General features: G+C 35.9%; 2 protein-coding genes across 4 annotated transcripts; one reads left to right on the forward strand and one right to left on the reverse strand.

Moving 5' to 3' along the window:
- The first annotated feature begins 3726 nt into the window (after nucleotides 1-3726).
- LOC112292982 (uncharacterized) lies at nucleotides 3727-8716 on the forward strand. Its single transcript, XM_024541984.3, has 11 exons — nucleotides 3727-4983; nucleotides 5252-5394; nucleotides 5519-5706; nucleotides 5818-6093; nucleotides 6366-6424; nucleotides 6615-6651; nucleotides 6835-6906; nucleotides 7059-7209; nucleotides 7415-7552; nucleotides 7662-7770; nucleotides 7861-8716. The coding sequence occupies exons 1-11, from the start codon at nucleotides 4737-4739 to the stop codon at nucleotides 8160-8162; spliced, it is 1722 nt and encodes a 573-aa protein (XP_024397752.1). The 5' UTR covers nucleotides 3727-4736; the 3' UTR covers nucleotides 8163-8716.
- On the reverse strand, nucleotides 8373-10716 carry LOC112292990 (glycosyltransferase BC10). 3 transcript variants are annotated; one of them, XM_024542011.3, is made up of 3 exons: nucleotides 10411-10716; nucleotides 9298-10079; nucleotides 8373-9029 (listed from the first exon to the last, which is right to left on the reverse strand). In XM_024542011.3, the coding sequence occupies exons 2-3, from the start codon at nucleotides 9826-9828 to the stop codon at nucleotides 8400-8402; spliced, it is 1161 nt and encodes a 386-aa protein (XP_024397779.1). In that variant the 5' UTR covers nucleotides 9829-10079; nucleotides 10411-10716; the 3' UTR covers nucleotides 8373-8399. The 3 variants fall into 3 exon arrangements, with proteins under 3 accessions (XP_024397779.1, XP_090101966.1, XP_090101968.1); XM_090245840.1 differs by having other exon boundaries at nucleotides 10400-10699; XM_090245842.1 differs by having other exon boundaries at nucleotides 9298-10171; nucleotides 10411-10697.
- Between the last annotated feature and the right edge of the window lie 8719 nt (nucleotides 10717-19435).

Genomic DNA, 19435 nt, shown 5'->3' on the forward strand with positions numbered 1-19435 from the left:
ATGACCTCTAAAATACCATTTTTTTGCAAGATACAAATCCTTCAATTCAAAATGGTCCATTCAAGCAACAATCAAATACATCAACAATATTTTTTAAAGAAATGGGGTTGGGAAGCATGATAGAGCTCCATGAATTTTCATAGTTGTGTTTTGGCACATGGGCGCAATGGAAACTCTTGCTAGAATAGTGATGGCAATATGTCATGTTTACATAGCTTCTTGTGTGTAATCTGGGAAATACAAATATGGATGGTGACTAATGTAGGTCAAGGATTCTTTTGCCTAAAAGTATCTAGAAAAGAAGTAGCATGACAATTCCTAATGTTCACATCATACTGCTCAAGGAAAATTCTCTACATCTTTCAATCTTAAAGATCCTATTTTGACTTCAACATCCATTAAGATATGTTGGTTCCTACATAGATTACATTAAAAAAATTGCCTTTGCAATGTGTATGTGTAGTATTAAAAATTGCTAGCAATTTTAACAGCATTTTAGTAATAAATATAAATAATAGCATTTTTACTAAATTGAGGTTTTACATAGCTCTTGATACAAATAATGGATGAAAAACCAAACTTGAGATAGAAGAATGAATAACTCATAGTCTAATTACTATCCTAATTAACTATGCTCACTTGCCAATTAGATGTAGATTTTGTCTTGACTTTCACCACAAGACCAAGTTTTGTCTACATAGATTCAAAACGAGTCAACACCTTGATGATGAGAACTACCAAGATAGGAGAGTAAGAGGTCTTATATATAATTCAACCTTCTCTGTGATATATATAAGATGTAACATCCAATTTTAGAGAGCAACTTTTGACAAAGAAGACTTTATTGTTGTCAAAAGATGTAGATATAAAAGAAATGTAAGGGCACCATGATAGACCTTAGCTTGCATGGCCTTCTTGTATACAACAAAATTCTGACCCTATCTTAACTAAAGTATTCATTCCATGGAAATCAATAAAAACAATACTATTCACTCACCTTTTGGACCTAAAAATCAAACAATTCCTCAATCTAAAAGCATGCCTCTAAAGAACATCTCAATTGTCCCTCTCTTCTCAAAAAAATCTAATCCATCTAATAACATAGTATCTACTACCTCTCAAAACTAATTATCTGTCTACACATGATCCACCTTTGCCAAAGAAGCCTTAGATGCTTGGTGCTAGCCCACCATTGCCTCAGTCTCTTTATTAATAATTGCTAAAGTTTATTGATGCAACTTGCCCTGGCTTTGATAGTCATGCCATTTGAGGGTTGTATTTCTCCACACCCACAATTCTTCCAACGTAAGAGGTTATAAAATCCTATTCGTGCCAAAAGATTGAAATAACAATAATCAAGCTGATTCCTTTTCCAAATCAAATATAGATGTAAGAAGGGTAGCATTAATCATAATCTATCAACTAGATCTCCTGATAGGACTTGAACCACAGGTATATAGTATTCAAGATGTAATAACATGAGACCAATTGCCTCCTATTAACCTCAATATGTACCTTGTTTTCACCAAACAAGTAATTATTACACTAAGATGTTCACCTTCTATTACAAAGATCATCAAAGAAGATTGGCTCAAGCTTTGATAACAACCAAACTCAAGCTTGAGCACCTCAAACTCTTTATGCAGTCGTAGCTAGAATTGTAGTTTGATTAGGACAACTAGCAAAATTCTAAGAATGCCGCAACATCCCTAATCTAGTGAACCAGGTTACTCTCAAATTGCACCACTATTTATATACCAAACATCTCCCTGAGCGATTTAGTAAACTCAGTATCATATAGACCTTCTTTAGCATAATTGCCATGTAGTCGCTATGGCTGGACTATAATCTAATAGCATTCTACTCCAGCAAGTGAGCACTTAATAAAATCACTACCAAAATCTCACAAGGGCTCCAAGACTATTGCCACATTGAATGGAAAAAAAACCAAAATATGCTACATGAGGATGTTCTTGCATACTTTTGGTTTGAAAATTTTGACAATTTATGGAGAAAGAATAGTGTGCTTTGCACTAGGTCAAGTAATAGTATACGTTGGCATCTTTATAGCACTAGACATCAATTTCAATCCACCTAATCTCTACAATGGGCTGTAACATATCTCACTTTGAGTTACTAATTCAGTTACTGCTAGGCTGGGGCTTATTAACTCTATTTTAGCCTGGATTTGTATTGATTACTCCCTGCAATGAATTTTTTTCATTTGTGCCAAAAAAAATTAAAAAATTAAAAAATTAAAAAATGATCTATTCATAATTAAAAGATTGATTAAAAATAAATATAGAAAGATATTCTCATCTTGTACTGTGACCAATCCTGTGTTCAAAACACATAATTTTAATACAAATGTACACAGTAAATAAAAATCATTCTTGAGGCTGCAACTGTGGATTTTCCCCTTTCCCAAAACACACTGAAAGGCACCCAAGCCAACCAACCCCTGAAAAATGGCCTCTCTTCAGATACTACTGCCCTAATTAGGGTGCTAGGGAAAGTCACCTGCAACGCGGACCCCGCTTGACCCGGCCCGACCCGCCCTTTTACATCATGGATGAAAATTGGGTCACCATCCACATCAAAGCAAAAAGCTCATTGGCGAAGGACAAACTAATTTTAGTGAGAGGGGGGGGGTATGTATCCTTTTTCTCTAGCAAGGGATGTATGTATGTCCATCCCATATCGATGTCGTTTCAAAACATTCATCTAAGTATTCATCCATTCATTCATGCAGGGTAAAAAGTAGCCAGCAATCTTGCCTGTTGTAAAGGCGATTGCCTGCTCACATAAACCCTTACCCTTTACTTGATTCCTAATTCTTAATCCTACCCCCCCCCCCTTAAAACTTTAACCCTTTCATCTAAACCCTCCCTTAATCCTGAATCTCAGCAGTAAGTGCAGTGTGATAAACAAAATAACGAAAAAGTGTGTATTTCTTATGGGCTTAGGGCAGCAATCGACTGCTTAACATGGACATGGATGAAAGTAGCATATGACATCCATCGATATGAGGGAACATCCATCCCCTCCTAGTGGTGAACATCACAGGTGGAGGGGGGGGTGTCCTCTAAAGCCGCCCTCACTCTCAAGCTCATGCCAATTGACCGCACAAGAGTGAGTGAGTGAGTGAGTGACTGTGAAGCAGCCGTAGTGACGTTGGATGCGAAACCGCCAACAGATTCCAACATCCATCATTACTTTTCATCCACAAGCCTTCACGACTTTCACACCCCCTTCGTACAACCGAGGCCACACTCTTTGCTGACTTGAAGACCACCTGCAGGCTCCTTGCAACTTCGCGCTGCTGCTGTGCATGAAAGATGTGCCAGTAATGGGTGCCCACGTGCTAGTGGATGAACAAACTCACCCATTAATGAACGTGAATGGATGGATGAGGACAGTCGCCTAGGTTGCTAAACGCGGCATGAGCCGAAGCAGGAAAACGGCGAGTTGAGGTGGGATGAGGAGGAATTCACAGCGTCGTCGTGGTCGCGGATCGACGAGGTGAAGCTGCTAGTGGGTGATAAATTGTCGAAGTGACGATGGTGTCAGCACACGTGGGACTAAGTCCACAACATGGGCCGAGATATCAGCCAAACTGAGACGCGTCTGTGTTGAATCCTGGTGGCGGGCCCCCGATTGAGAAAAGCCCCCCGTAGTCAAGCTATAATACTCGCTCGGAGAGGCGGGGGGGGGGGGATGATCCACCCATTTTCTGTCATGGCATTCTGCAGATCTGGGCTAATTTAACACCCAGTCGACCCGATTGTCGTCGCCCACATTCCGCTCCCGTCAAACTCCATATTAGGGGGACTGACAGCAGTGTCGCACGAAGGGCTCATCGATCAGCTTCCCAATCGTCGCACTGTCCCCTTCATGTCTATCTCGACGGCTTGTTCCTTGGATTTGTCGATTAGGGGCCCCACCACTACCTCCCCATGACGTCCAAGTCGACGATGCCGCTGCAGCGCATTAGGGGTGCGCGCGAGATTACGATCGATAGGAGTTGAACGGTAGTCACAGAGGTGCCTCAACAAGGGAGTTGGATCTTCGTGCCTGTTTCTTGCGATGCCTCGAGTGGTGGCCCAGTCTAGACCTGTTGCTTTGATGTGAGGGAGTCCGGCCTGTTGGGTTGCGTGGAGTGTCGAGCCTGCCTAGCTGTTAATTGGATCATCTCGACCAGGATATTTTAAATGACCCGTTTTTGTGGACTGTGGAATCGTAGAGGGTCCACGCGGGGATTTTTGAAGAGGGGTTGGAATTATGGTCGTGGAGGGAAGTGTGTGAAGGAGATCACCTCGTCTCGTTCCGGGAGTTGTGTCTGGAGCAGTGAGTAGGGTGCTCATGGGGTTGTTGGATCGAGGGCATGAATATTGATTGATTTTCGTTCCTACTTGTGGCTGATTCCTCTCAAACCGAAAACTTTCTCTCTTTCGACTCGATTTCATGGCCTTAGACTCCTCATAACCTAGCGCTTCACGCAATTTAATAATCGCGAGATGGTTGGAACGCAGTGAGTGGATCATGGGTCTGTAAGAGCTTTTTAGCAAGACAACAGGGACGTTGCCGACGAATAATTCTCCATGGGTACTCTTCAGTGTTAAGTCACACAAAAAAACTGCATGCCATACCACGCATGTGCTCGTGCGTCCGCAGATTACAAAAAAAATCGAGGAGAAATTGGTAAACAGCAGTGTTCGACACTCCAGGGATAATTAATGGCGCAGCTGCAAGTTTTAGAGTATGACCTACTGGCGAAGAAGACTAAAGCTCACCACTCTCTGAACAGTGGAAGGATTCTGGTGGGAATTTTAGCAGCATGTCTGCTGTATTTACCATCGCAAGTGCAACCGGTACACTGCAGCTATGGTAGTTCTAGCCTTCGGAAATTTGGAGTACACCACCACATGCCGCACTTGTCCTTCCCTGCCGCAGATGGTGACTGTGTCAACGAATGGAGGTTTGGTAAGCTCCAGAACCCTTCTCAGTCACATGAAATAATTGTATGATATGAAACATCCTCCGTCACAGGAGTAAGTTTCTTTTGACATTGATCATGGGCTGACAATCACTGTCCAACTTTCGAGAAGTTATGGAGAACGTCACAAATTTGTGCAATTGTAGGGGTTCCATGGCGTCTCGCATAGCGTTGCGAGGTTTTCATTGATCTGTAGCAGTTGAACGACTGTCCTACTCAAAACACAATTTTAAAATACAATAAATTGATGTGCAGCGCACGGAAGAGCTCTCTTGCAGCAGGTAACGAATGAGTCGAATTTCAGACCATTGGCACTCAGGGACAATCGTATCGATCCATTAGACAATTTCAACAAGTACCGCGGGGGTTACGACATCAAGAACAAGCATTACTGGGCGGTGAGGACACTCAAGCCACCATTGCTTTAGTTTCACTCTAGGGAAAAAATTCGCTGAATTGGGAGCAAATCCGTGGACTTTGTTGAGTTTTGCTGAATGCTGAGGGTTGGATGTGATATGGCAGTCTGTGATATTCACAGGAATCTATGGATACGCCATCGCTGCAGCATGGTTAGCTCTGGGGCTCCTCTTACTCCTGTTCGCTTGCTGCAAATGCATCTGCGGGCCGAGGGAGCATTTCAAGCGGCCTCGCTCCAGAGCCTTCTACTGGACCCCTCGCATCATCGTCTTTCTCCTCTCTGCAGTTGCAATGTAAGCATCAATTCCTCTACCCCACGTCACGGAATGTGGGATCTATTGCCTTGGTCAGAATTTTTCATTATTTGCATAAAGTTGACCAAGGTTTCAATTTTTACTCTGCAGTGGCGCCAGCGTGATCTTGCTCATCGCCAGCCGGAAGTTTAATTCGCAGGTCTACAACGTACAGGACGTTATTGTGGGCGCAGCTCAGAATGCAACTGACAACATCCGCAATGTATCAGCTTCACTCCATGCTGTGAAGGACATCGTGCTGCCTTACAATCAACCCTTGTACCAAACCCTAAACAGAACGGAAACGAAGCTGGACAGCCTCGCCCTTGTTGTGAGTGAAAAAGTTTTCGTCAACAAGAAGACCTACCAGAAGGTCTTCAAAATTGTGTGAGTTTATGCAGTTTTCATTGATATGTATTCAGCTTCTAGTGACAGGATCAATTTTTTACCTGCTGCAAGAGAGCTCAAATGCTCAAATTTTTTACCTGCTGCAAGAGAGCACAAATATGCACTACAAACTCAAATGCTGTCATTCAAATGTTGAGCATTTGAGTTTGTAGTGCATATTTGTTTTCCTTCGGTTTAAGGTTTCGCGTGAAATCTCTCGTTATGTTTTATGTGAATCATGGAACCGACGGTTAGTTGGTTCTTTTTCCCAGAGAAGTGGTGTTGATCGTGGTGACGTCGTTAAATCTGCTGCTCATTATCCTTGGATTCGGTATGCTGCTTATCACCCTTTAGACACTCTTGTTTTATTGACCTAACTTGCCCAACGTAGGCAATTGAGATTTGAGTCTGTTAGAATACACCGTGTGCTTCTTAAGAGTTGTTCTATGTCTTAAACGACGCTCTAGTTGAACTTGCGACGACTAACCTGTTAATCTCAATTTAATGTTTGGGTGCTTTAGCATCAACTTTTCTAAGGTGGAGGCGCATCTTCTACTTGTAAGTGAAATATCGTCATTTCTCTTGAGCTGCTCATAATATCTTATCGTCGTGGTGATATTACATTTTTAGTAAGCTTTTTTGAGTTTTTCGTATCGCTTCATGAATTTCTTCTTCGTGCTTTTGACTCCATAAGGGAGTTGTCGCTGCTTGACCGCTAACAAGTCTTTTGGGGCTGCACAGAATTATAGTGGTCACGTGGATTTTCATTGCCTTGACTTGGGTCATGTTTGGGTTCTTCTTCACGGTTCATTTGTAAGCTGCTTTCCTTGAATTGTTGTTTTTCCTTGCTTCTACAGCATTGTTTCTTGCTCGTCGCTATTCATAAGAACTTGAAAGAGTGTGCACACTTTCTAAGAAAAGTCGAATTGTCGAGATGGATTGAGAGAGTATTCGTTGAATGTCAGTATTGCTGACGACACCTGCTTAGCTTTCAAACAATACCTCCAAAACCCCGAGAACACAACTCTCGATGAATTACTTCCCTGCGCGGATTTGGCTTCGAGCTCCACGCAATACTTGCAAGTGCGAGAGGCTATGAAAAGTGTCATCACTTCGGTACAATCTCGTCAACAATCTTTGACATCCTTTTGCTGTGTTTTGTTTATTTTTCCTTGCTTTACATGGATTCATTCAATGAATCACTTGATTTTATATTCTCATGAAACAGAGGCTGTCGAATGATGCTAGTGACTGAGAACGTACGAGTCTGAGAAGATATCAAGAATTATTTGACGTAACTGTGAATACAAATGCAATGCAGGCGACTGAGCAATTCCTTTACTACGCCAATGGATCGTCTGGGCTTATAGGGGTTTGTGATCCGATTGGTCCGCCTCCCGATTACACCTACACTGGTATCTGTGAAAATGACACTTTACCAATCGGTGAACTCTCCAATGTAAACAATTGATCTCTACTCAGGTGTTGGTCTCTTATTAATTTTTTGGAGTTCCCGTGTAGGTGGCGGGATGAACTTCTTACGCTCAATTTGACTGGATCGTCTGCAGATTGTCAAGCCTTTCGTATGTAACCAAACGCAAGATGCTTGTTTAGCAACAGGCGTACCATTTTACGTCAACCAATCCACTTATGATGGAATTGTTGCCATCAGCCAAGGTAAGCACTTGAGATCTTATTTTCCTAGCCCTTCAGTTTTGTTTGCGCACCTCGGCAGACCTCATAAACACTATCGTTCGATGTTTGCAGCCTCTCAAGGTACTCTGGACGCTTTTCCAGTCATGGAAAGCCTCACCAACTGTTCCCTAGTGAAGGACCCCATCAGTACGATGGTGCGAGTGCGGTGTGGCCCTGCAAAGTTAGCCATCAACCGCATCTGGATTTGTTTCGCTGTCTTGTCTTCAATCATGGTCCTGCTCATCATTTTCTGGTGTGTGGCTAACCGGCGTAACATACAGCAACGCTATGTCACTACCATCATGCCACAAGAGCAGTCCTTCAACGTTCAACAGCCGTTTCATTTAATGGAAAAAGATCACGTTAGTTTGTGAATACAGTCAAAAATAACCAATCCCATTGGCATTGCTAGCTGCAATGAGTTCAAGCGGGGAAAACTCGAGAGATGTCTTTACCAGAACGGAGGGTGCTTTAAAGTGTGCACATCCATTGCATTGAAGGACAGGTTCGTCATTGTGAGAATTGGTAGAGCGCATAGTCAACTGTAGCAAAGTGAAGACACAAATGAGAGTAAATTGCGGGAATTAGGAGTTTGAAAGCGTGGAGTTAATTTAAGAATAGAAAGAATGGTCTAAAATAGGCCTCACCGTATCACGGGAAAATTTCCTAGCAACTAACCAGCACACGTGTCCTGGCTTGCCGTTGTACTCACAAGATCGATCATTCCGCAACCGTTCAAAGAACTCATCTGTAATGTCTCTATAAACAAAAGTAGCAGGGTGGGAGCCTCCTCGTGACCAGTCGGTGTAGGTCAGACCTCTACCCGCAAGTTTGTCACCGTTTGTAATAGATAACATCGTCTGAATGTAATGCTCATCGATATAGCAATGTGGCACACAGAAATTCCGAAACTTCGGATAGTATTTCACATCTGCGACCACCTCCACTGCAAGCTCCCGCTTAATCTCGAACCATTGACCTCCTTTGCGGAATTGATCAATAGTAATCTCTGGCGCCATGCCAGGATTGTATCTGCCTCGACCGTAGGGCGAAGGGTCGTCAAATGCAGCAATGAAACTCTTATTTGACCTCATTATGTAATCGTAGAAAAAAGTAAAATTCCAGAGCGGCACACAGCTCTCCGACAAGAGAATGAATCGTTCGTTGGAGAAGTCCAACAAGGCGTTGGCTAGAAGCCGTCTCTCCGCGTCCACGATTGATACCTCGCCCCAAATCACTGGCTGCACCGTCGGAAAATAATCGAGTCAGTTATCTTAGGGTTTAGTGTCGAAACGAGACTCTTTGCGAAAGAAACCCGGGAGAAAGTCAAATCATTTCCTGCCAACCTAATTTAATCTCATTATTCAAAAGCCCCTGAGGGAGAAATGAAACATTATAGAGGGGCTTATAGATAGAGAATGCTTGCTCAATTATTAGAAATAGACGAAATCGGTAAAAAAGCGTTAAAAAACCAGATCCGTGTTGGTAATTCAGGAGATTACTACTCACCTTGCTAGGAACGTGGCGCCCATAGAATACAGAGGAGCTGGAAAACTCTGATACATGGTTTGGATGTGAATGGATATAGATAGAATAAAACCTCTCGTAGCCTTCGAAAAATTTCTCCCATATCGAAGCCAGAGGCAGAGGCCCCGCGGCAAGAAACATGAAAGCAATTCTTTTTTCCCCTGAAAACGGCATATCCAATCGACGTGGAACCATGGAAGCTCGCCATAGAAGCTCCTCATCGCTCAGAGCATGCTTCACAGGAAACACGGACTCGAAAACCGCTGAGGTTGCCGGAGGGTCGCCACTGAAATAGGACATTCGAGTCTTCAATATACCCGTCCGTTGATCAAGGGAGACTACTACTACAGTAAGTATAACTGCGGAACCAATTAAGATGAGGCAAAAGAGTAGCATTCTCAGCTTCGAAGGCCATTCTCGCGATTTCTCTTTCTGTGGTCTACCCGGTTCTGACTTAGTCGTTCGCCCCTCCTCTACATCGCGGCTTATCAGCCGCTTACTCTCCCCCTGCATCCTCCCAACCTCCGGCTGCTCAATGTGCTCTTCTTAAAACTCTTCTCGCATCCCTTCTTGACGCAAGCCCCCCGGCTAGGTCAAATCCTTTATATAACCAAGCTTGTACCACTGAGAAGAAATGAATTCAGGTTGAGCTTGCTACATACATTTGCGTCACTCATCCGAGCCGCTCATACACAATTTGACGCGCCCATATTCGTGGTCTGCAACTTTCCTCCCCCAACGCAAAAAACATACACTCCTTCGCCCTGATCTCAAATCACCGAATTTTCATTAACAAGAGCACAGTGGTCAACTCTCTAATTCAGCGCCTGGGCAGTATTGGGGCGACCTTCGAAGACTGCAAATAAACTACTCAGTTACTCTGTTTAGCCAAAACTTCCAAACCAAGCAAATCCTAACCGCACGCAACAACGAAAGATTTATTTCTGTAGAAGAAAAGGGCATGGACCCTGAGGATTAATGGTTCAAATGCAGCGGTAGTAGAGCCTCACAAAAATCTCCAACCACAATCGTCCACCCAACATCGCGAAGGGGCAAAGAAACAAAAAGATCGCGTAAGAAATACCTTGCGCTCACCTCTCCCACAAGGAGCTTCATACAAACTCTCCCGCCGCTCCACTCCCGGAGCTTCCTCCGCCACGAGGAACCTTTTTTCACGCGAAACGCTTTCGCAGATCTGGTGCAGCCCAACAGCTACTCCGGTTCGACTCCGTCCGTGTTGCTCATCGTTCACTTGTTACAATTACGATCGTGGTCCAGTCCAGGTGGATTACGTCAGAATCCGGCACCTGTAGTAGCAGCGCCGGATCTGGGACGGAAATGCGGGTGCAGGAGGAATCTTTGAGTGCACTCACTCAGACAGATGAATGACCCTAATGAAGAAGAAGAAGAAGCCTGACGCCTCCTCACCTCCGAGGTCCTCCGACCTCGTTCCCCGCCCCCGCCCTTCAGGGCTCGTCGTCGGTCTTCGGCCTTCCCGCGCTCCGAAATCCTCCGAAGTCTGTGGAACATTCATTCAGGGGGACGGGAGGGGACGAGTTCGAATGACTTGGCTCTCTCGTTTGTGGTGGAGAACGCCTCGTGGTTCCCATCAATTCCTTTATTCGCTCACTCATTCAGGCTCATTACCGCCTTTCGCCTCTTATTCACACCAGGAGCATACTGCACCACGGGTTTTTCGGTATTGTTCTGGATTTAGTGATGAATGCACCATTTTAGTTGTTTTTTTCAGTGTCTGAGAGTTTTTATTATTATTATTATTTTTTTTATAATCATGTTGAGAAATAGGTGGTGAATTTCAGTGTTGTGATTCTCACTTCAGGAAACCTTGGAAACAAATATTTTGAAGGGATTTTTTTTGTATAAACTATGTCTGATTATTATTAGGAGAATGTTAAATTGACCCCGGCTTTTAGTAAATCAACGCACCTATCAAAACCATTATTACACCATTCCTTATCCCTCATTTCTAGCCTTGTTCCTATTCCTAGCCCTTGTCTCCATTCCCTAGCATCCATTTCTTATTGCATATCATTGTGAATGGCAACAACATTCTTGAATAGAGATGTTTTTTTTATTGGTAAAACTGTTTTGTGACAAAAATGTCGTTGATGTTGAATTGCAATCTTTTAATTGCAATTAAAATATAATAAATCTTGTTTGTATTTAAATACTATTGGATTATTTGATTGTATTTTGTGTATATGTAAAATCTAAAATTTTCCAGCTAATATTAAAAATATAAAAGTGTGTAAACTCCATAGTTATATTCTTTGAGATTCAATGTTGGTTTCTTGAGTGAAAAATATAAATTGCATTGAAATTTATATATCATGTTATATAAAATGAAAACAAGAAGAGGGATGGACATTAGAAATAAGGACAAGAGACAAGGGCTGAAAAAAGAGGAAGAGTGTTGGAAACAAAGATGGAGGAGGGGAGGAGGATCGAGATGGGAGGCATGAAATAAGAGACGAGAGACGGGGATTAGGAATGAGAATAAGGGACATGAACTAAGAACAAAGATAGAAAGGGGATTGGGATGAAGAATGAGCATTGAAAATGGAAAATGGAGATGGAAAGGTGTAATGATAGTCTTAACAGGTGAATTAATTCAATAAAAGTTGAGATCAATTTAACATTCTTATATTATTACATAGTATTTTAAAATATTTTTTTATAAAATTGGAGACTATAAAAAAAAATTCAAAAACTACCTTAGAATTATTAAAACAAAGTGAATAATAAATGATGATAATGGTAAGATTTTTTTTTGATGATATAGAAAATAGTTTATAATTATAAAATAATTCATGTTATAATTGAAAAGTATTATATATATATATATATATATATAATTTTTTTTTGTAATTATTACAATAATTAGATTACATGCTAGATGATCATATTAAATGACTATTATTATAAATATAAGAACATTTAGTTAGATCACCATATTGTTTGATTGATTATGCATAGTACATATTTTAGTAATACTTTAATTATATATTTGTAAAGTGCACAAAATAATAATAATAATAAAATAAAAATAATTTATTATAATTAAAACTTTTGATCATTTTAATCTCAATAAAATATAATGGACATGTATATTTACTTAGATAAAAAGTATTAGATAGAAGATAAATATGAGTAGATTTGATATTATCATGTGCCAAAGATTCTAGGAAGCTTTATAGATGCATATTTGACTTCAATTGTATTTATACTTGATAGATTGGTTAAAAACTTTGTCAACAAATTAGCCATATATTGCATGTAATAGTAGCTTGTGGAACAAGCTAACTATGCGGTACACATATAAAAAACTTGTTTTATAAGTTAAATATATGTCTCACAAGTTGAACACATGTCAAAGGTCACGTAGAATGTCACCACATAGCTTTTAGTTAGGTAGTATATAGATGCAAGAATGAAGCCTTCTTCATTCTTGTCGACACCTTTATAGTTTTTTAATCTTGAAAGGGTAAATCTCTCTTTCAATTCAAATTACAAGGTGGCGTCAATTAAAAGTTACTTGTAATGGATGATGTGAAGTGTGAAGTATAATAAACAAGAATAAAAAATCAAACAATACAAAATAAGTGAAATAAGTGCAATCAAACAATTGTACATAACCAAAGTAAGCCACAATCTATTCATTGAATTTTCATCCAATAAAAAATTAAAATTAAAATTAAAAATATACTTTTAGATATGTAATTTTATTATATTTTTAATGACATAAGAAACATATAAATCCAAATTATTATGAATAATTTATGAAAGTTTAAAGATAAGAACTAAATAATTAAAAAATTAAATGAAAATATTTTACCTCAAAGGTAATTTTTTTATAGATTAAGGATTCGAGCTTCACCAAGGCTCACATATAATGTATATGGGATTCTTAAGAGAGGCCATAATGTCTTGGTCTTATCCTCCTAACTCTATTTAAGGTGCTACAATCCATATAGGACTTGTGCACCTTCCTTTCTACAAGGACTAAACTAACTGTTGGTTCTCATATTTTTCACTAGTATAACTAATAATATTTCATTTTTGACTTAACCATGGTGTTTAAATATACCCAAATAGCTTAAGAACCTCTTATGGCCTTCAAATCTTATTCTATTTTTTCATAATAGCTCCCACGGTGGTAAATCTCAATTTTATCAAAGTCTTGAAATCTTCTTTAAAAATTCCTAAATAATTCTAAATAAATTATTAATAAATCCTGAAACATCTTATAATATTTTTATAATACTAATATCTATTTAAGACTTTATTTTTCTATGTTTTTAAATTCTAATATTAATAAAATTAATTTAAATCTATTAAAAATCCAAATTTTTATATAATTAATTAAAAGACATAAAGTTCTTTTTTATGATTATTTTAACTATTAATTAATTATTTCTAGGATTTTTATAAATAAAAAATTTGAATAGGAGGCCAATGAAGACATTGGTTTCAATAACTAATCCTTAATATTTAACAATAAGTAAAAATATCAAATCAACTAAAATAATTACCTCCAAGACTTACTAAGATTTTATTTTTATAACTTTTCTTCTAATAAGACTTTTTTAACTTATAAATACTTCTAAATTCTACTAAATACTTAAAGAATAAAAAATACTCTCTAATCTTAATATTTATACAATGAAACAACTTAAAATTATGTTTTTAATCAATTCATTAACTGAGATGCATTATTGGGACTCACATATGATAACCATCTAGGAATATTTATAAAAATAGAAAGAAATCAATTCTTGATTTAACACAATCTATGAAAAATTATAAAATTATAAAATAGGTACAATAATCTAATAGAAGAAGTAGAGTTTAAGAAAAAAATTACTAAGATATTGATCTAAGAACAAAAAAGAATAATTATTTGGTTTAGACTCAACATGTCTAAATATGTAGCAACTTCTTCTTTAGTCTCTAACTTAATATTTGATAGCACCTTTTTTTCTATCAAGATTTGAACTAGAATCTATATGATTGTAAATTCATAATAATAAAATTGAGTTATATAGATTATATAGAAGTTGACCATTACTCAAGAAAAAATCTTTAACAATGCTTGCTGCTTTTGCTTTCAACCTAACATCACAATATACTATAGATATAAGTAATCTATAGGTTTGATTTAGAACTACTAAAAAAAAATGACAGTGTACATTGATAAAGGAACCAATGTTTGTACCTTATATTTCTTACAACGACTTCCATTAATTTGTATAGAAAAGTCTTTTCCATCTAATGTTTTAAGTTGAATTAAATTATTATCAAATATTTCTTTAATAATATAAGGTTTGGTCCAAAGTGCATTAAATTTAGCTAGAAATTCTATTTTTTTTGCATCTTGTATTATTATCCACATCTTTGAAGAAAAAATTCGTTTTATTTATTTATTTATTTATTTATTTTATTTTTTTTTATCTTTTTATCAAAAATCTCTTTCTTTCTTCTTTGGATAGTTTTTTTGTATTGAATTTCAAATTTTTGAATCTCATTAGGTCTTTCTAAATGCTCTAATCATTCTTTTAAAAATTTAATAATATTCCACTTTAATCAATGATAATGCTTACAAATGAATCTTCAAACTCTACAAATCAAATGTAAATTTCTTCTTCTTTATAAAGATTCTTTTCTATCTATTTAGCAAAATCACCTTCATTTTTATATTCATATGATCTACAAACAATACATTTTATTAGTGCAATAGTTGAAGTTGAATTTGATTGAGTAAAACTACTTTAATTGGCTTCTATAGATGTTAGTGTTTTTTTTAATGGAGCCAAAGATTAGAATCTAAAGTGATTAGATACTATAATTGTTGTACAATTGTCTAAAGGTCCGTAAGTGAAGTAAGGCTTGGAAGCCCCCTAATTTGTTATTCCTTTAGATTGCCTCAATTATCTTATTCTTAATAAAAGAGGATAATTATCCACTTCTTCATATAAATTTATTATATAAAATAATACTACATAATCTATATCTCATGCTCTCATATAAAGGTCACAAATTTGATCTAGAGGTTGAGAAGGTCTTTCATCAATTAATCTCACTTTCATAACTATCTTGTGAGAGATTTTCAAATCCAATTTGTTCATAATAGATTCAAGCATAATATTGATGATATTTCTATTATCCACTATAGTTTTAAAAATTATTTCATCTACTAACTCCATATCTATTTTAACAAGTCAATATTTTCAAATGTCTTTTTCTTCCTCCAATATAATATTTTCTTTTACATCATCAATTTCAATTCTAGCTATTCTTTCTATCTTTTTTATTTTTTTTTATAATATAATTCTTTCTTTGAGGTCTTTTTTGATATTTGGTGGCATTTATATCAATTGTCTAAAAGAAATGTTGGTTCTAGGTATATAAAACTCTTACCATAGATCATGAGGTTCTATAAGATTAAAGGTTCTATTCATTATTGGTTGTTTCAAAAAGGTGCTAAAAATCCAAGGTCCTTCTTTGCTTACAAATTGGTATTCTTCTTCACCAAATTCAACTATAGAAGAAAGTTATTTGTCTTCTAATCCTTTAATTACTTCTTCAGTAGTTTTTGATAATTCCACAAATTTGAGTGACTCTTTTGAAGTATCTATAGATACCTCATTTTTTTGAAGTTGTGCGAAATTTATTAGTTTTTTAGCATTTGTACTTCTAATTACAACCAAAGAAGGTAAATATATATTATCCAAGAAGATCTCGTTGATGTCTAATTGTACCAAGTTGGATTGAGGAGATGGTAAGTATGTCAAGTTGAGCCACTTTCTATCTATTATCTTGAGAAGTTTGTGGTTGTTAGTTATTGGTTTTGGTTTTGATTTTGGATATATGCTACAAATCTTTACTATGTCCCATGATTGATTTGAACTATTCTTGAAGTATTATAAATTTAACCATTATTTGAAGAATGATTGTATATATTTGATGGATCTTTTGTAATAATAGGATATGTAAATCTAATTCCTTGTATATTTCTTTTGGCTTAGTTATTATGGTTCTCTGAAGAAGAGATTGAAGGAATAACTTAGATCTTTTAAAATAATTCATAGGATAAATTTTTTTATAATTAAAGTATATAATTCTATTTTCAATCCAACATTGAGTTACTTAATATGACTTTCTACAAGTAGGATAAGGTGTCACATTATTCTTTTGATTTAAAAGAAAATTATGACCTATCTATCTCAATTGATAAAGAGGCTTATATAATTGGGACTAATTTTTTTCCACATGTTGTTGTATGAATTATGGACAAATTGTGATGTGTAGTTCACTTCTTTATAATTTTTATACTACAATTGAGAGGTATGAATTCTTAATTTGTGGTATTTAGGTTCTATAGTTGGAATTTGATTTTTATCAAGACAAGACATTTCTTCATTAATAGCCTTCATAGTATTTATCATCTTTTATTTGAACACCTTAATGACTTGCCTTATTTTATTTTTAAATTATTCCAATCTAATACCATTAAAGGTTTTAGTTTAAACTTGATAATATGGATCTTTTATAACTAAAGGTGTTAGATTATTATTTGGAAAATGAAAATAGAAGGTTGTGAGCAGTTTAAATCTAGATATTGATAAAATTCTCTAGGTCAATGTTACAAGGATATAAAGGCGGATATTGGCTCTTTTACCTTTTTAAACATATGATTTTTTTTTTAGTTAATAATCTCCACTTTCAATTTAGCTTGAATGACTCCTTCTAAATTTTTAGGCTTCTTGTTTATGATATTCCAAATTGTAGAAGGCATAGAAAAACCTTAGATAAAGTAGTACCTTATGGTATCCTCATTTGAAAAATTATCAATATTTCAAGTGCATACTATATAAAATTACCTTACATAAGAAATGATGCCTTCTGAAGGATCTTGTATAATATTTTTAAATGCTAAAAAAGCTTGTTTTTGGACAACTATGGTCTTATATTGACAAAAAAATACTACTAGAAGTTATTTCCATTTAGTGAATGCTCATTCTACATGTGATCTATACCAAGCATATGTAGATTTTATCAAAGTCATTGAAAACCATATTAAATAGTAACCATGATTGATTAATAAATTAATCATAAGTACCTCTATCAACCCTTTTACATAGGTTGTCGACTTTTCATTGATAGATCCACTAAATCTTTGGAGGTTAAGTAGAATTAATATTCTTTATAAACTTGAAGGTACTAGAAATGATAATCTCCTAGGCAATATCATTAGATCGATTTGGATATTTGTTTGAAAGTTATAATTATCTCTATTAATTCTATTAGACTTTAAAATTGGAAATGATAAGGATTCTACTTGAGGCTTTGAAGAATTCTATCTATTGTGCTTTATTCCAATAGAAGCTTATGACATCTTATCATCAATCTCTTCTAATATAAAAACTTTTAAAACTATAATTTCAATATCTAGTGTAGATTATAAAACATGTCCAAACTACAAAACATAGCAAATAAGAGCATAAACTACTTTAGACTTAATTCTAGGTGGCATATAATTAAGTATATATTAAAGATATGAAGCTCAAAAAAAGAAATCCTCAATATACTCATGTGTCGCTCAAAAGAATTAGAAATTCCTTCAAAGATAATATAATATTAAATTATAATAACTATTATCAGAGAGAAGAAGACTAAAAAGTCTTGAAACAAGACTAAGGACTAAAATAGTATTGAAAAGAGTGAAGAAGGCTTTATCCTTGCCTCTATATATATTCTTAACTAGGAGCTATATGATGGTGTGTTATAGGACCTCCAAAACATATTGACTTTGCAAGACACATATCTTAACTTATTAGATAAGTTTCCTATATGTGCGCTTCATAGTTAGCTTATTCCACAAGCTATCAACTTGTGGCTAATTTTTTGACTAATTTTGTAATCTACTAATCAACTACAAACATATATAAAGTCAAAGCAACATCTATGAAGCTTTTAAAAAGCTTCTCTAAAAAATATTATGAAATAGATATATTTTTATCTATTTCTATTTAATAATTTAGATAAATATTAGAGTAAATATGTATGTTTGTGACATTATTCTTCCTTTTAGAGATGAGTTCCACAAGGAGCAGTCATCATATGTTAAAGAAATTCAAGGTGTGATGAATTGTATTTGTCACATGTTTTAATATTTATTCTCTTCATAGATGATTGATAGGTCTTCTCGGCCATCAATAAAGTTCTATATCAAGGTGGAAAGACAACCTTATTATTTGATTATTTTTGAGACCTTTATAACTTTATTCAAATAAAATATTTACAACACTGTCAAGAATTTTTTCAACTTCTAATGAAATTACCAAACATCAAGAGTCTTTTCAAAGGTCATGATATCAAATACATTGTATCTTGCCATCTATTCTAGAAAAGATGTGTCGTTCTTGAGGATCTTCATCTTAAGTATGTTGTTTTGAAGGTTGTAATAATCATAATATTTTGTCTAATAAGTCAGCAAGTAATAGCTCTTAAGTTGAATCTATTATTTGTTAATTCTCCATCTCTTTAGCATCATATATGTATAAAAGTATCAAACAAAAGTACAAGCTAAAATGCTATCTTTCTTAGATCTTGTTTTTTTTATAGCAAAGATTTGTTATTTTTCATCTTGATTTCAATAATTATTGTCAATAAATAAAAACCTCAACCTTCTTTATTTCATTTATAAGACTCTTTGTTGACTTCCATGTATATTCACTAATATCATATCTGTGCCAATAAATAAGATATTCTAACCTATTTTAATACCATGATGAATATGAAACTTCTTCTACCTCAATTTTTTTATTATTATCTATTTCTATAGGAAGAGGTGGCATTTATTTTTTTCTTGAGGTATTTATTGTCTTATATAAATCAAAAAAAGATACATAGAATACGGGATGGATCTTCATAGACTCTACTAGATATAATCAATTAGCATCAAGATTGACTTGTACACTAATAGAAAAAGGTCTAATGCCTATAATAGTCCAACTTAACACGAGGATGAGTAGTCTTGATATTACAACTAAGTAGCCATATCTTATTACTCATGTTGAATTGTGTTTGTTCTTAGCAA

This window comes from Physcomitrium patens, chromosome 2, assembly GCF_059467195.1.
Source record: "Physcomitrium patens ecotype Gransden chromosome 2, ASM5946719v1, whole genome shotgun sequence".
In the NCBI taxonomy this organism is placed as follows: Eukaryota; Viridiplantae; Streptophyta; class Bryopsida; order Funariales; family Funariaceae; genus Physcomitrium; species Physcomitrium patens.

What these genes read in the sequence shown, in the direction of transcription:
- LOC112292982 (XM_024541984.3), top strand. Translation starts at nt 4,737, where the DNA reads ATGGCGCAGCTGCAAGTTTTAGAGTATGACCTACTGGCGAAGAAGACT. An exon ending in CAGAAGGTCTTCAAAATTGT is followed by an intron (nt 6,094 to 6,365) that starts GTGAGTTTATGC and finishes TCTTTTTCCCAG; the next exon opens with AGAAGTGGTGTTGATCGTGG. An exon ending in TGAAAAGTGTCATCACTTCG is followed by an intron (nt 7,210 to 7,414) that starts GTACAATCTCGT and finishes AATGCAATGCAG; the next exon opens with GCGACTGAGCAATTCCTTTA.
- LOC112292990 (XM_024542011.3), bottom strand. Translation starts at nt 9,828, where the DNA reads ATGCAGGGGGAGAGTAAGCGGCTGATAAGCCGCGATGTAGAGGAGGGG. An exon ending in GGCGCCACGTTCCTAGCAAG is followed by an intron (nt 9,030 to 9,297) that starts GTGAGTAGTAAT and finishes CCGACGGTGCAG; the next exon opens with CCAGTGATTTGGGGCGAGGT.